Source organism: Bos grunniens, chromosome 2 (genome assembly GCF_055505025.1).
Source record: "Bos grunniens cultivar Pamir isolate PY7600 chromosome 2, Bosgru_T2T1.0, whole genome shotgun sequence".
NCBI lineage: Eukaryota > Metazoa > Chordata > Mammalia > Artiodactyla > Bovidae > Bos > Bos grunniens.
The window spans coordinates 7,238,619-7,252,767 of record NC_141166.1 but is presented as its reverse complement, the minus strand read 5'-3'; the positions used below and the strand labels follow the sequence as shown (position 1 = coordinate 7,252,767).

General features: G+C 47.2%; 2 protein-coding genes across 11 annotated transcripts in view; one reads left to right on the top strand and one right to left on the bottom strand.

Annotated features, from left to right (window-relative positions):
• The window catches only part of LUZP1 (leucine zipper protein 1), a 103,488-nt gene extending 99,251 nt beyond the window's left edge, over positions 1-4,237 (top strand). For all 8 annotated transcript variants that reach the window (XM_086327793.1, XM_086327760.1, XM_086327784.1 and 5 more), the window contains one exon: positions 255-4,237. In XM_086327793.1, coding sequence (XP_086183919.1) covers positions 255-410 — 156 coding nt within the window. In that variant the 3' untranslated portion in view covers positions 411-4,237. The remainder of the gene's footprint in view (positions 1-254) is intronic.
• A 1,411-nt stretch (positions 4,238-5,648) lies between these two features.
• Positions 5,649-14,149, bottom strand: part of KDM1A (lysine demethylase 1A) — a 66,033-nt gene continuing 57,532 nt past the window's right edge. For all 3 annotated transcript variants that reach the window (XM_086327818.1, XM_086327829.1, XM_086327836.1), the window contains 6 exons: positions 12,034-12,166; positions 9,949-10,136; positions 9,504-9,618; positions 7,831-7,958; positions 7,018-7,164; positions 5,649-6,154 (listed from right to left, as the gene is read on the bottom strand). In XM_086327818.1, the coding sequence (XP_086183944.1) occupies positions 5,969-6,154; positions 7,018-7,164; positions 7,831-7,958; positions 9,504-9,618; positions 9,949-10,136; positions 12,034-12,166 (897 nt within the window). In that variant the 3' untranslated portion in view covers positions 5,649-5,968. The remainder of the gene's footprint in view (positions 6,155-7,017; positions 7,165-7,830; positions 7,959-9,503; positions 9,619-9,948; positions 10,137-12,033; positions 12,167-14,149) is intronic.

The window sequence follows — 14,149 nt, the reverse complement described above, 5'->3', positions numbered from 1 at the left end:
CCTCAGTGCCCCTGCTTCCGGCGATGTCCATCTTGGGGTTCCCTTCAGCTGTGGGCCTCCAGTCTACTTCGGGAACCCTGAGCAGCTCGGAACTGGCGCAGGAGCTTGTCTGCCGGCCTCCCCTTGCCAGCTCTGCTGCGGGCTTTCTGTACCCCATCTCCCCTCGCAGGGAAGGACCATGGGGCTGGGTGTGCGGGCGTCTTGATCCTCACTTGGGTTGTCCTGTGCGGCTGACTTTTGTCCTCTTGGCACAGGAGGAAGGGGATGACTGCACCCTCAGCATCTACAGACGACTGCACAACTCCCTTGAGAGGTCTGAACTGTCCGTGACGCAGGGGCCACCAGAGCCTGGGCGCACGCGGGCTGAGCAGCGGCTGCGGCCCACCAGGCCCTGTGCGGAGGACAACTGAGCCGGCCGGGCGACGCCTGCCGTCTCCTCTGCCCCTGCTTCTCAGCTCATCCACCTTCCCGCCCTGAGGAGGAGCCAGGCCAGACCCCAGGCCTTGGCTGGGAGACTGCGGAGAGCCTGGGTGTGGCCCCTTGCTTGCCAGTTGGCCAGAGGGGATCAGAAACTACAAGCTGCGTGGCCACCTGGGCCCAGCCTTCCCTGATGCATGAGTTTTCTCTCCTTGTCCCCGCCCCCCAGGTAGGATGGGCCAGTCTGGCCCCCAAATGAGGAAAGACCTAGAAAACCCCTTGGATCCCCACCACACAACAGCAGCCAAATCTCTTCCTAGCTCCTCAGTGGGGTCTGTGTCGTAGGGCAACCCCTTCTGTGTGGTTAACATTCTGATTCCTTAGTATCCTCACCGCATCCAAGCTCACTCGTTTGCCCAAGGGGCCTGTGCACCCACCAGCCATCAGCTCCATCTGGGGGTCCTCCGTTTCTTCCCCTGTGGCATTCCTCAGACTTTTACAGCAAGAGAGATCTGTGTCGCCTCTAAGGGTTTACGGAACTACCCTTTAGGTTGATGTTTCTCTGACTTGTCCCCCTGGCTGACCATCGTTTTCCAGGGGCAGAGCACACGGGTACCCTACCTGCCTACTGGAATGGCATCGTCCCTCGTCACCAACCCCGGCTCTCTGCTCACCTTCTAAGGCACCCGGGAGCGCACGAGCCTCATGTGTCTCCTTCCCTGGGCACCACCGTGCTGCTGGCCCGGCCTGCTCTTCTCCTGCGGCTGGAGACCTCAGGCTGACTGCGTCATCTCCTCTGGAGTATTCCCAGACTCCACTGGGCCAGACCCAGCATCCTCTAGAGGCCTCCTAGGAAGTGCCAGCGTGGGGAGAGTGGACAGGAAGAAGCGATTTCCCTTCAGTCACTCTACAAAGCAATAGCTCCATGAAAAAGGCATGACCTTTGTTCCTTCTCCTGGTCCCCCAAGGAGGAGGTATCGCACTTTACCAGGCTGATGCATCCTACCAGAAGCGGGCCCCTGAGCACTGCAAACCAGCGATTGTCGTGACGACTTTGGAGGAAAGGTAAACATGCCCATCGAGAGCCCCAGGCTTACACGGTTCAGAAAGCAGCAAGCCTTTCAGGAAGCCATGGAAAGAAAAACGGAAAAAAAACCTGGTACATCCTTGTACCAGTCCCCTGGGGAAGAACGATGTATTCTTCACACTGCTTTTTCTATAGCATTCTATCAGTTCAAAGCGATCCCTTTTCAAAGGCTACCTTTATGAAGCCGACACTTCCTTCGTAATGAAAAATTGCATTGGAGTAGAAGTTGAGAAAGCTATTTTCTTCATGGCTTTATACTTCCTCCTGTGTGACCTTGGGCAAATCATTGTCCTCTTGGGGCCTCAGTTTCCCTATCTATAAAATTAGTTCTTTAAAATGGATAGTCTCTAAGGGTCCTAAACGTGGCATTGTAAGTTTTGTTTCCACCCTGTAGGGGGTTAATTCTCACTGTTGGAAGGTATTGTCCAAATGGGTTTACATGTGTCCTTCCCACTGCCTATGTTTTTCTGGGCCTTATTCTTTCCAGTTTCCTGTGTTTTAATGTCGAGAGGATGAACTCAGAGAAGTTACCTTGGCCCTGTTTTTCCAGTCTGTAAAATGGAAGGGTTAGATTAGATGGTCTCTGTGGCCCTTCTCAACACCAACCTTGCCCAGTGCTGGCTGCACAGCAGGCCATGTGCTTTCCATGACATGAGGTGGTTTATCTCCGGTTCCAGTGCTTCTTGAATCTTCTCTGCCTCCACTCAGGGTGGGAACCAGCATTCACCACTCCCTTGTCTGCATCAGGTTTGGTGATCATGGAGGAGGCTTGGGGAGCACCTACCTGACTTTCACGGACAGGAGTGTTTTGCTCATACTTCATTTCCCGGAGGTTTGTCAGTCCAAGGGTTGTAATGTGGTTTGCCTTTTCTCCTCATCGCTGCCTCAGATGCTCAAGATGCTGTTTTCAGAATCTCTTCCTGCTGCTTTTCCTGGGTCAAGGCTGCAACCCCTCACTTGTAGCCTCCCTGCCACTCTTCACTGGTCAGCAACCCTGAGAGTCCAGAGGAAACAGACCTCTGTGGTAGTCAACTGAGACTATAGAAGTTAGGTCTGTGGCTCTTTACGGGTGGAAACAGGCACCAGACCATGCCGGCAAAGGTCTCGGCAATAATTCTTGTCTCTTTGGGCGTCTGGAGCCCTGGATTCTGGTGCTGTAGCTCCTGGTGCCAAAGTCTGGATCTTTCCACAGTTCAGCAGCACCAGCATCTGCCACCGCCCAGAATGCTCTGTGGGAGAGGGACAGCCGTGGTGCCCTCTTGCTGGGGCTGCTGACTTAAACTCTGAGTGCAATAGGGTTTGATTGTACAATTATTTCAGGATAAATAGTTTCCTTATTCTGCACACTTTCTAGAGCCCGCTGTAAAATATATTTTATTTTTAAATGTCCTCAACATTGCAGAAAATACTACTTGTAATAGCAAGTGAAGGCTAGAGGCGCAGTTCCTCTGCGCTTCAAATGGCTGGCAAGGCTGGCTCTCAGATTCCAAAGTTGGAAGGCCCATTTCCGAAAAGCAATCTAGGCGTGACTGTCTGGCCCCAGACCTCACCATCAGAGGTCCTGGAGGAAACTTCCAAGTGGGAGACCTAGGAGTTGAATAATTGTCTTATCAAGCCAAATATTCCCACTGTCCCAGCCAACACACCCACTTTGTACAACCAGTCTCTTCCACAGCCTGGCTCTGACTCGGACTTTTCCTGGCAGATGTGTGGTTGCGGGACGCTCCTAGGAGGGTCGGGGAACCTGGCACTCCAAGAGCTGCTCGGCTGGAGGAAGGGGCGCTGGAGGCAGAGCTGGCTACACGCAAGGAGCTGGTCTCCGCCACCTGCTGCCACCTGTCTCACCACTCGTGACATGCGGAACAACCAGAGAAAGAAAGGGTGGGGATGGTGGACAAGGAAGCCGTGGCTGTTCTGCTTTTGTGTGGCAAGCAAACAGTGGGTTGAAGGGCTCTGCAGTGGGGCCAAGGACTCCAACCTCAGCCACAGGCGAGCTTGCACATAACATCATCCTCTCACGGGGGTGGGGGCGTCTGTACTGATCTTAGACTTGTCATCTCGGGGTAGTTTTACTTCTTTACATTCAGTGGGTTAGTGCCAAGTGCTCCCACTCCCCAGGAAAGGACTGGGGACCCCCTGTCCGGGTCCCCAGCTGCCTTTGTTGGTGTGGGCTTATTGTTACTCTGACAGGACTGCTTTGGAAGAGCTGCTTTTAGGGATTCCCTTTTAAGTACTCCAGGTTGGGAACAGGGTTCTCACAGCCAAGAGCATAGGAAAGGGGCCCTATTTTCCTGCTGCTTCACAGCTCAGAACATGTACTGAATGGAATGTATTTTTAAGAGAATAAAGTCTATTTTTTTTTTTTTGTATTTTAAAGATGGGAGGGCTAGGGAAGTAGCCCTCAAATAAACTGTTATTACCTTATAGGCCCCCTCGCTGGGGACACACCAGTGTGGCGGTCTACATCTACTCGCTCAGACAGGTCTTCTGGCCGCTCCCTTGCCCCTTGGAGGCTGGTGCAGCAGCTTCTCTTACATTCCTGCTCCAAGCACGGGACCGAGGAGGCCAGACCCTGTCACTGGAAACCAGGGCAAAGCCATGAGCAATGACTCAGGGCTCCTGGGGTGCATGTGTATAGTTGAAGCTGCCTGTCTGCATGTATCCTCTGGCTCTAATGCGGTCTGTTGGCTCTGCAGCACAATATGTAACCAATAAAGCTCCCTAGTTTCCACATGCTCTGTGTGAGTGTGCGTCAGTGATGCCATTCTCCTTGATGTCATCTCTGTGTACAACTGTTGCTATGCATTGGTGCAGCTAGTATATTTCACTGTGTTTTACTGAAAATATTCAGCCAATTACAGATGTCATTAAGGACTGGAAACATAGCTGAGGCTATGGATGTTTCCTCAGACTCATGTAAGTGGAGTTAGAATCATAAAGCAGTTATTTCATTGCTGCATTTTACTTTTAGGCTTATCTGTCATCAGATACATACAAAACCACCATCTGTATCTCCCAGGCTGCCTGTGTCATTAAATAACACAAACTCTTTAAAAAGCACGTATCACTACATCAGACACCTAAGCCCCTGAGGTTCATGAACACAGATGTTGATGGCAAAGCTAGGGTTCAAATATAGGTTGTATTCCAAAGTCAGTATACTTTCTCCTCCATGTTCTCAGCTTTACGTCATGGTTACATCACTTGTCCTAATCCTGGTGTGCAAATTCTCCCATGGTTGTCATTCATTCCAACTAGGGAAAATGCCCTCTCCATCTCCACCTTCTAGTCAGACTATAATGTCCTTAAATCTTACTAAGGATAAAACCTCATTTAAACTATTCTTAGGAAAGAATTGACTAACAGGAGTAAAATCCAACTTATTGAAGCAGATTATGTACCTACACTTAACGGTAACATTGTTTGGAGCCCTTTGGAAGAAACAGGTGCAGTTCCTTCTTTGTAAAAACATTTTAACCTTACATGGCGAAGATGACTTTGCAAATGTGACTAAGCATTCTGACACAGGAGAGGTGATCTGGGTGGACCTTAAATCAGAAGTATCCTTATAAGAGGGAGACCAGAACAAGATAGCGTGATGATGGAAGCAGAGATTGGGGTAATGTGTTTTTAAAATGGGGAAGGGGCCACAAGCCAAGGAATACAGTCAGTAGAAGCTGAAGGAGCAAGGAAATGGAATATCCCGACAGTCTGCGTAGCTGTTGTCTAAACCCTTGATCTTAAACTTTTGTATCAGTACCTTGGAGAGACATGGAAAGTTAGCATATACCCATGGGAGGGAATCTAGGGGAATAAAGCCCGAATGGTCTGCCAGAGGCCTAGCCAAACTTTGTGTCAAGGCCTGTGTTTTATCTTGAAAATTCATTCAGCTTCCTAACACCCATATGCATGACCTGCAGGTTCATACCCCTGGCACAGGGTCACCCCACAGTCCCAGTGGGGGTGAGTCTAGCCCCACAGATAAGCATTTTGCTCCCATGTGAAACCCTAGGTCCTGTCTTCTGATCACACCAAACCACTTTCTCCTTTATCTCATTTTAACATGGATAAACTTGGCATTTTCAAAGGAGTAACAGCTTTAGATAGAACTCTAACCCCAAGGGGAAACAAAAATCAGTCCTGATTTTCTATGAAGTTTTATTCTCAAAATATAAAAAACCACCACAGACAAAGAGACTAAGACGTTCTCTCCCAGTACTTGCTTCCCTCAGTCCTAATGAAGAACACAGACTCTCATACTAATGCAACAAGTGCCTCCCTGGCTCTAAAGTCACTTAGAGGAGGCAACCTCCTCGGCCACCTGACCATCATGGGCTTTGCTTTAGCAGCTGAACTGGAGCCCAGATGCGGGGTGAGTTTCTCAGTGGAATCTATATTGCTAGAAGAGCTTTGCTTATGCAGCCAAAGACACGCGCACGGGCTTCTTCCCTTAACACGTCTGTCTCACATGCTCGGGGACTGCTGTGCAGGGACGCCGGGTGTGGCCTGGCGAGGCAGGGTGTACATGGCCCCCAAGAACTGGTCTGCAATTCTTCCTGCTTCTCGCAGCCCACTCAGCAGAGCACCATGGACTGTGGCTGGGTAGTTACGGATTGTATGTTCTCCAGCAAAGAAGAGTCGTGGAATAGGCTATTTCAGGAAAAAAAGTTAGAGAAAATCAGCAGGCTGCAAGTATGCCTTATTATTGTATTTGAACTGCCAAACTCCTGTTGGCCTTTGAAGGCTCACTACCTCCGTTCCATTACTGGTCAATCATCCCACCAAAAAGAGTCTCTCCCTTCTTAGCAGGCAACTCCCCAAAGCACAGAGAGGTAGAGATGGGGCACTAAAACTCAGTGCAGCCTTATTCTAGGGTGATGCAGCTGGACTTATTTATCAGTTTAATCTGGGGAACACCCAGTTCTGGAGCTTCCTTTGCCTGAGGTAGCGTGTACTGGGGGCATGGTGTCCTGACTACTCTGTACCACAGAGAACACAGTACTTGTTCTTATTCTGGGACACCTGCCTCAGTCTAGAGCAGACGTCACTCGCCACAGGGTTCTGGGAAACCATGACTGTTCATAAAGACCTCAGGTTATTTCTCAGGGGCATCTCCTGGAGCCCCCTAAGTAACTGGGATGCTGCAACAATCCTATGAGCCAGTACAAAATGGGGCACAATTAAAGATTAAAACACACAATCTGAATGAGGAAAAAGTAACTGGTCTATACTTTGGACTCTTCCATTCTGAACAAAGACTAGACAAAGCCAATAAGTAACAAATCAGACACACAAAATATTTCTCCTCCCTTCCCCTCTGCTCTTGAAAGGTTCGAGAACAAATTAAAAATCTGAAGAAAATCTTTTTTAAAAAAATTAAAATCTTAAAAAAAAAAAAACAAACACACACGAAAAAACAAAACAATCAAACCAGTAGCACTATTTTTACCCCGAAATCCTGGGATACTGGCCTATTTCCAAAGAAGCTCAGGTAGAGTTTGCCAGTTTCTCACCTGTGGGGCACCTGGAATTGAGGGGCCAGGAGTGATTGGCTGAGCCATTAAGTCATAGTCATTTCCAGATGATCCTGCGGCTACGTAAGAATAGGAGCCTCGGGCCCAGGGATCAGCACGCCAGCGAGATACCACAGTTTCCTTGGGCTAAAGAAAAAGATAAGAGTGGAAGTTATTACTGGACACCAAGGACAAATCATGCATTTCTGAAAGGTGGAAAAACTGTGATGGGCTGGGATACAGTGAGACATGAGCGCTGGCCAAGTGATGAACGCTGCTGCTCGGAAACAAAACACAAATGCCTTCTTAGGCTGAGAGGAGGTTCCAGGCTGCCTTTGCTATGAATCCAGAGATCCACCTAGGGCTTGACCTGTATTCCCCTTTGATTCTAAAATTCACATGAAGCATTAATATGCCTCATCTCAAAGGAATCATAAGAGTGTTTCAATGGACTAAATAATAGGAAAGAAGTATCAAGATAATCTCTTAAAACTTCCTTAAGGGAGTTTGGCCACTTTAAAAGGTGGTTGGGGAAGTTGGGGGGCAGGTGAGGAGTGTGATTTCACACATAGAGACAACAGACAACACAAGTGAGCAAAGGCAGCACACAGCCTTCTCAATCCCCGGGCCCATGCACTGGGGGGCTTTTCTCAAAACTACTTGGGACATGAACTCTACACAGTAAACCCAGCACACACTTGATTCTGGCTGAAACTGCCCTGACCAAGAATCTATGCTGCAACTGGAGATCCATCAAACCCTGCTGTAGTCTTACGGCCCCAGATCCCTGACTGCCCCGCCCCGCTTACTCACCTGGGGCACCGCGCTGCTGCCAAAAATCCCCTTGAGAATGGCCAGGCATCGGCCAACAATCACATCATCACTTATGTTTTCCATGATGCCAGCAGCTTCTCCCGCCACGAGTGCCAACAGTATTGGAGCTGAAGAAACAAAGGACGATTCTAGAGTCCTACAGACTTTTTCCAAGTACTTCCTTGTCAGGTCCCACATTACTCGTGGCTGTTTGAAATATGACGGCCAACAGACTAGATATGCACCACGCATGTTTCTGAACTAACAACTTGAATCCTGCCCCCTGAAGGGAGCTGTAAGTGAAATGTGACTCATGTACTTCACTGCATGTAACCTAGCAGAATACCGAAGTCCTGAAGATACACTTCAGACCCTGCTAACAAGTGGCCCTTTATTTAGGCACAGAATCCTTCAAGACATCTCCATGACCAGGGCTGCAGCCTCTTAGCTGTCGTCTGAGGCCTTCCATACTCACCATTACCCTTCCTCACCCATTTCATGGCCCAGTGTGCAACAGGCTATGCGATAGGCACAGTATTAGATGCTAGGGATATAAAAACCACAGACCCCAAAGAGCAACCAAAAAATCAGATATGTAATTACGAACTATGATAAAAGCTACGAAAACACAGACTAGAGAGAAAAGAACACAGGACATCATTTACATTTGAGGCTGTGGGGACAGATGTATCCTGGAAGGTCTCTTTGAAAGAGTCATTTAGGTCAAGACTGAAGGCTGGGTTGAGTATGCCAGGCTGGCAAGAAAGAAAAGGAGAAAAAGAAAAGCAGTCCAGGCCCAGGCCCCAGTACAATGCAGAAGTAGCAGACAGGATGCTGCATTTCAGGGTTCCGGGGGAGCAGACAAGTGTGCCTGGAGGCTGGGGAAGGGATGGACAATGAGGAAGCTGATAGAAAAGAAGGGTTAGATTAATTACCCTTCATGCTGGCCATGAAAATGAAAACCATCAAAAGAAAGAAGCAGGCATAGCAGTCAGTGGTTACTGGTGATTAGACAGGTATGCACAGGTAAGAGTGGCTTGGACTGGGAGGTGGGCAGTTGAAAGAGAGAGCGTTCAGCGGTCGTTGGAAGCGCCGTGCCCAGGGAGCAAATGAAGGATGAAGGATGGCCACGTGCAGGATGCTTCGGTATCAGGCAGTAAGGAGTGATGGCAAGAACCAGGGTGGCAGTCAAACTGGGTAATCCGTGTGTCTGCACCGTCAAGGCCAGGCCTCCTGAAACTGCTGCACAGCATGTCTTACACCTTTTTCTTAGAATGAGGTAGTATCTAAATATACTTTTCTTTCTCTTTTTAAAAAAAGTTCTAAATAAAGCTAAGAGCAACCCAATTACATAAGAATATAAAACAAGAAGTGATCAAAGACTCGGGCAGGTCAGACACAAGCACCTGAGCACGAGGAGTTCACGTTTTCCTTCCCCAGAAGCTCTCCCGGGGCTGGCCCCTGGCTGAGCAGAGTCCTCCTTCCTACGTTTCCTCCTGCGGCGCTGGGGCTCGCACCCTCACTCCTCTCCTTACTGCCCCTTCCTGAGGCTGCCTACCTCCTTACTATGCATACTTCCCACTAAGCTGTGCACTCCTTGAAGGCGAGTATAATATTACTGATTCTCTCTTCCTATAATGATGTGAAAAAGATGAAAACTAGAAAGCAGTTACCTTTATAGAGGTTCCAGAAGAGGAAGAGTTCACCTCTGCTTGCAGTTGTGCTGCCAACATGGCCAAACAAATTGACGCTTGGGTCCCAGAACACCCGGTCAAAACACAACACGACCTGTGGGGAGAGGAGCACATGAGCTGGTGGCGGAACCCAGAGAACAGGGCTGTAAGCACAGCTGTGTCCCAAGAGGGAAGTACTTCTTCCTCAGAAAGTTTCCTCTACTCTACTGTCAATGTAAGTTTAGAAGTCCCTATTATAAATAACCACTCAGGAGGACCTTTAGCACTCGCTTCTCTAGGCCTGGGGTTGAGAAGTGACCTCAGAAGGCAGGCCTCGTGGATGCTTGGATATATAATTAGGACGTAAAGGGCATGAACGGACAGCCCTCACCCTGGCATCAGAGTGGTGCCTGTGCACTGGGAATGTAGAGAGGTGCCCAGTTACCTTGTTGAGGTTGCCAAACCCCATCCTTTGGACTGCAGATGTTTTCCACTCAGGAAGAGGCGGCACAAACTGAACAGCTGGTGGCTGCTGCTTCAAGACGCCCAAGGGAAGGGTACAGAGGACCGCGTCACACTTATAAATGAAGGTCTGGCTTGTGGATCGGGTATTCACAGCTATCACTTCGCACCCTAGAGAGGTTGGAGGGAAAAGGCTTTCTTGGTGATAGGATGAGACTGACAAGGGCACTGAACATTTCGTGCACAGCAGACTCCACATGCTGCCTCAGGCGGCTCTTACTACCTGTCTATGACATCAGTTCTACTCATTTTTTACAAAAGAGAACTGAGGCAGAAGTGAAGTAACTTGTCTGAAGCCATATAGGTAACAAGTGCCAGGATTCAGACCCAACAGTCAACTTCAGAGTCCTCGAACTTCACCACCATACCACCCCCACACCTTCTTGACTGACCCTAGTGCTCTTCTGTACTAACAAGACCTTATCATTTACCAAGTTTTATAAATTTAGACCAAAATTAAATAAGAGTAAAATGCCTATTCCAGCAGAAGCAATGCCTCTCCACTGCGGTTAGGGAGCTCCTGAGGACCAGGAGGCCAGTGGCGCCCGCAGACAGAAGACCGCTGTGCTGGCCTGGGGCGCAGCCTGCACCAGAGCTGCTGTGCTCGAGACACACCAGGGTGTGGTGCTGAGCCTGCCAGGACGTGAGCGAGCTCAAGGCTGACCACAGAAAAGGTGCTGTAAGTCGGGTAGTGTAGTTTTCTCTCAATTGTGTTCCATTTTTTTCCTCAATGAATGCCTCTTCACATAATTTCCAAAAAATACACAAACAGCTCAAAATAAGAATGAGTGCTCCATACGCGCCCATCTTCTGTGGCTGCAGAATTAAGGGAAATGACACAAGAAACTAGTCTCACTATTCCCCACCTGCCTGAAAATGGCTATTTAAAGGCCGCAGATCTTAACACCATCAGCTAAAAGCTGCCTCTGAAGAGAAAATTAAATGGAAAATTGTTTCCTTTGTTGTTAAAAAAAAAAAAAAAAAATCTGTGGTGATCTTAGCAACTCTAGAAAAGGGGCCATGGAGGGCAAGATTGGTGGCCACATCTCCACTTGTCATGAGAGTCCATACAGAGGGGGATCAACAAGCTTTTCTAAGGTGTTCAAGTAAATTCCAAAAGTGGTTGGAATGACGGGTTCTCTGCACTCCAAATGAAATGTATCCTGAAAGCAGCAAAAATGAGCACAGAGACCACTGCCATAGGAATCAAAGGGCAGTTCAGGCTCCGAGGTCAACCTATCAGCAAAACTGCTCCCAAAACGAGAAACCAGCCTAAGCAGTTAGCCCACCTGAACAGGAAAAGCCAAAGACGAAGGTGCAGATGGTAAAATGCAACGGGTGGCTCTCAGTGGAGCCTCGGGGCCCAATTCCTGGTATTTAAGAATCTACTTAGCAAAATTAGACCCAAACTCACTGGATCTAAATACCAAACTAATTCAGCAAATCTTAAAGGAAATCAACCCTAAATATTTATTAGAAGGACTGATGCTAAAGGTTCTGAAGCTCTAATACTTTAGCCAACTGATGCAAAGAGCTGACGCACTGGAAGAGACCCTGATGATGGGAAAGACTGAGGGCAAAAGGAGAAGAGGGTGGCAGAGGATGAGACGGTTAGGTAGCATCACTGATTCAATGGCCAAGACCTTGAGCAGATCCAGGAGATGGTGGACAGAGAAGCCTGGAATGCTATAGTCCATGGGGTCGCAAACAGACATGACTTAGCAACTGAACAACGGTAACAAACACATTCACGCTAACTGCTAATCCATTCAAACCAGAGACTCTGAAAACTGCCCCATTTTCTGCTTTGTACTATGATGGGGTCAGAACCTCTAAAGGCTCTAATGGCTCAATACTTTTGTAAATGAAAAAATTTTAATTCAGGAATCATAGCTTATAAAACATTCTATCAGGAAAAGTAACTAATGTTTTTTCAGTAGGTCAAACTCAACAGAAGACCAGTACTGCATTTCAGAGTAAGAGATTTATCTTACTAGTAGAGACTTACCTGAAGCTGTGTAGCGAACCTGCCGAACTGCAGTATTCAGTTTAATGTCCAGGCCTTCTGCTAAAGCCACAGGCACACACGAGTAGCCATTCCTCACCGTCAGGTGGCTGCCAGTAAACTCAAAGTCATCATCCTAAGGAGGACAGAAAAGGGCATTCGTTCACACTTTCTTAGTCTAACTGATGTCATTTGTACTGAGTCCTATAAAACAACACTGGAAAAACACAAGCTTGTGAAAAGTTAGTATTCTAAGACAGAAACTAAAGGACAATCCCTCAGTCTTCAACTACGGCTGCCCCAGGAAACTGAAGGGAAAAGGGAAAAAAAGCCAAAATGTCGCTTACGCCTAACTGTGGGCAGTGAAATTAGGGCATTTTCTTTTTTCCTGAGACAGACTTTCTAACATCAAAGCCCTACACCACCAAGCTCAGACTGTCCCTAGAGGGCAGGAGAGGGAAGAAAGCTGATTCAGTAAGTTCAGATGATTAGCTACCACAACAGTTATCATTTTCACCTGCACTACAGATTTGGCAGGACATTAGGATCACCATCCTAATTACATTTTCTGCTACATTAACAGCGAAATCAGTTTTCATGCCCTAAACGTACAAGTTTTAAAGTCGAGGAAAACTTCCAAAACTAAAGTTGGTCAAACTAGATGAAGGCAATACAGGATTATAAAGACTCGCTCAAGATAATCCATAGAGTGAAGAAGTCAAGATTTCACCTGGAAGAATTCCCAAAATGATTTCATGTCTCTGAATTTACTGAAAAATCTTCCAAACAGAAAAACTTTTGAAGGTTATTTGATATTTCTAATTTCATTAAACTTCTGGGAAAAACATACCACAGTTCTTAGGAATTAGATAAAAAAATATATTGGGTTGGCAGCAGAACACTCACTACTTAAGTGACTGACTCATCTGTTCTCCATATGGATCATCACCTACATTCAACTTGAAATGAATATATATCAAAACTTCAAATGATAGATCAGTGACTAGGATAGGAGTAATTCAGTATTTACATGAAAAACCATAAGGAAACTGGAAATTCTGCAAGATATGTACCACTAACAAGTCCAATCCTTACCATAACTCAAATTCTAAAGACTATGAGGACATGCTCTAAAGATGAGGAAGTCAAAACAATTTTACTAGGAAAATGCATAATGAAAATGAAAATATGTAGGTAAAATATAATATTTACTCCTATACAATCTTCATTTCAGTTCAGTTCAGTCGCTCAGTCGTGTCCAACTCTTTGCGACCCCGTGAATTGCAGTACGCCAGGCCTAGGGAGGCCTGTCCATCACCAACTCCCAGAGTTCACTCAGATTCACGTCCATCGATTCAGTGATGCCATCCAGCCATCTCATCCTCTGTCGTCCCCTTCTCCTCCTGCCCCCAATCCCTCCCAGCATCAGAGTCTTTTCCAATGAGTCCACTCTTCATATGAGGTGGCCAAAGTACTGGAGTTTCAGCTTTAGCATCATTCCTTCCAAAGAAGTCCCAGGGCTGATCTCCTTCAGAATGGACTGGTTGGATCTCCTTAAGTCTGGCCAAAGTCTCAGATTTAGAGACTGGTTCATTAACATCTAAGAAATGCTGTGATTTGTCACAAGTTCAAGACTAAATCACACTGAAAACACCTAAAAATAACTTAACAAAAGATGTGTAAGACTGGTACACTGAGAACTATACCTAAATAAATGGAGAGACAGACCATGTTCAAACATTTCAAGACTCACTATTGTTGAGATGACAATCGTAGAAGGTAATTTTTATAGAAACTGATATGCTGGTTCTAAAATTTTATAGAGGTGTCAACTTAAAAAATGTACAAGCTGCAAGTTTTATCTGAGGCAAAATGAGGATTATAGTCAGGGAGGCAGCATTTCAGACAGCTCTGAGAAACCACTTCAGAGAGGCAGGGAGGAAAGCCGGCACACACTGATTCTGGTAATTGGGGAGCACATGCAATCAAAGCACGTATTTTTTACAGAAGGTTACTGCTGGTCTCGTTACTGCGAGTCCCAAGAAGCAGACATCACCATGAAGCATTCAGTGCTCTTCAGATACGAGAAGATGCGAGTGTACGTACTTGCTCAGTTGTG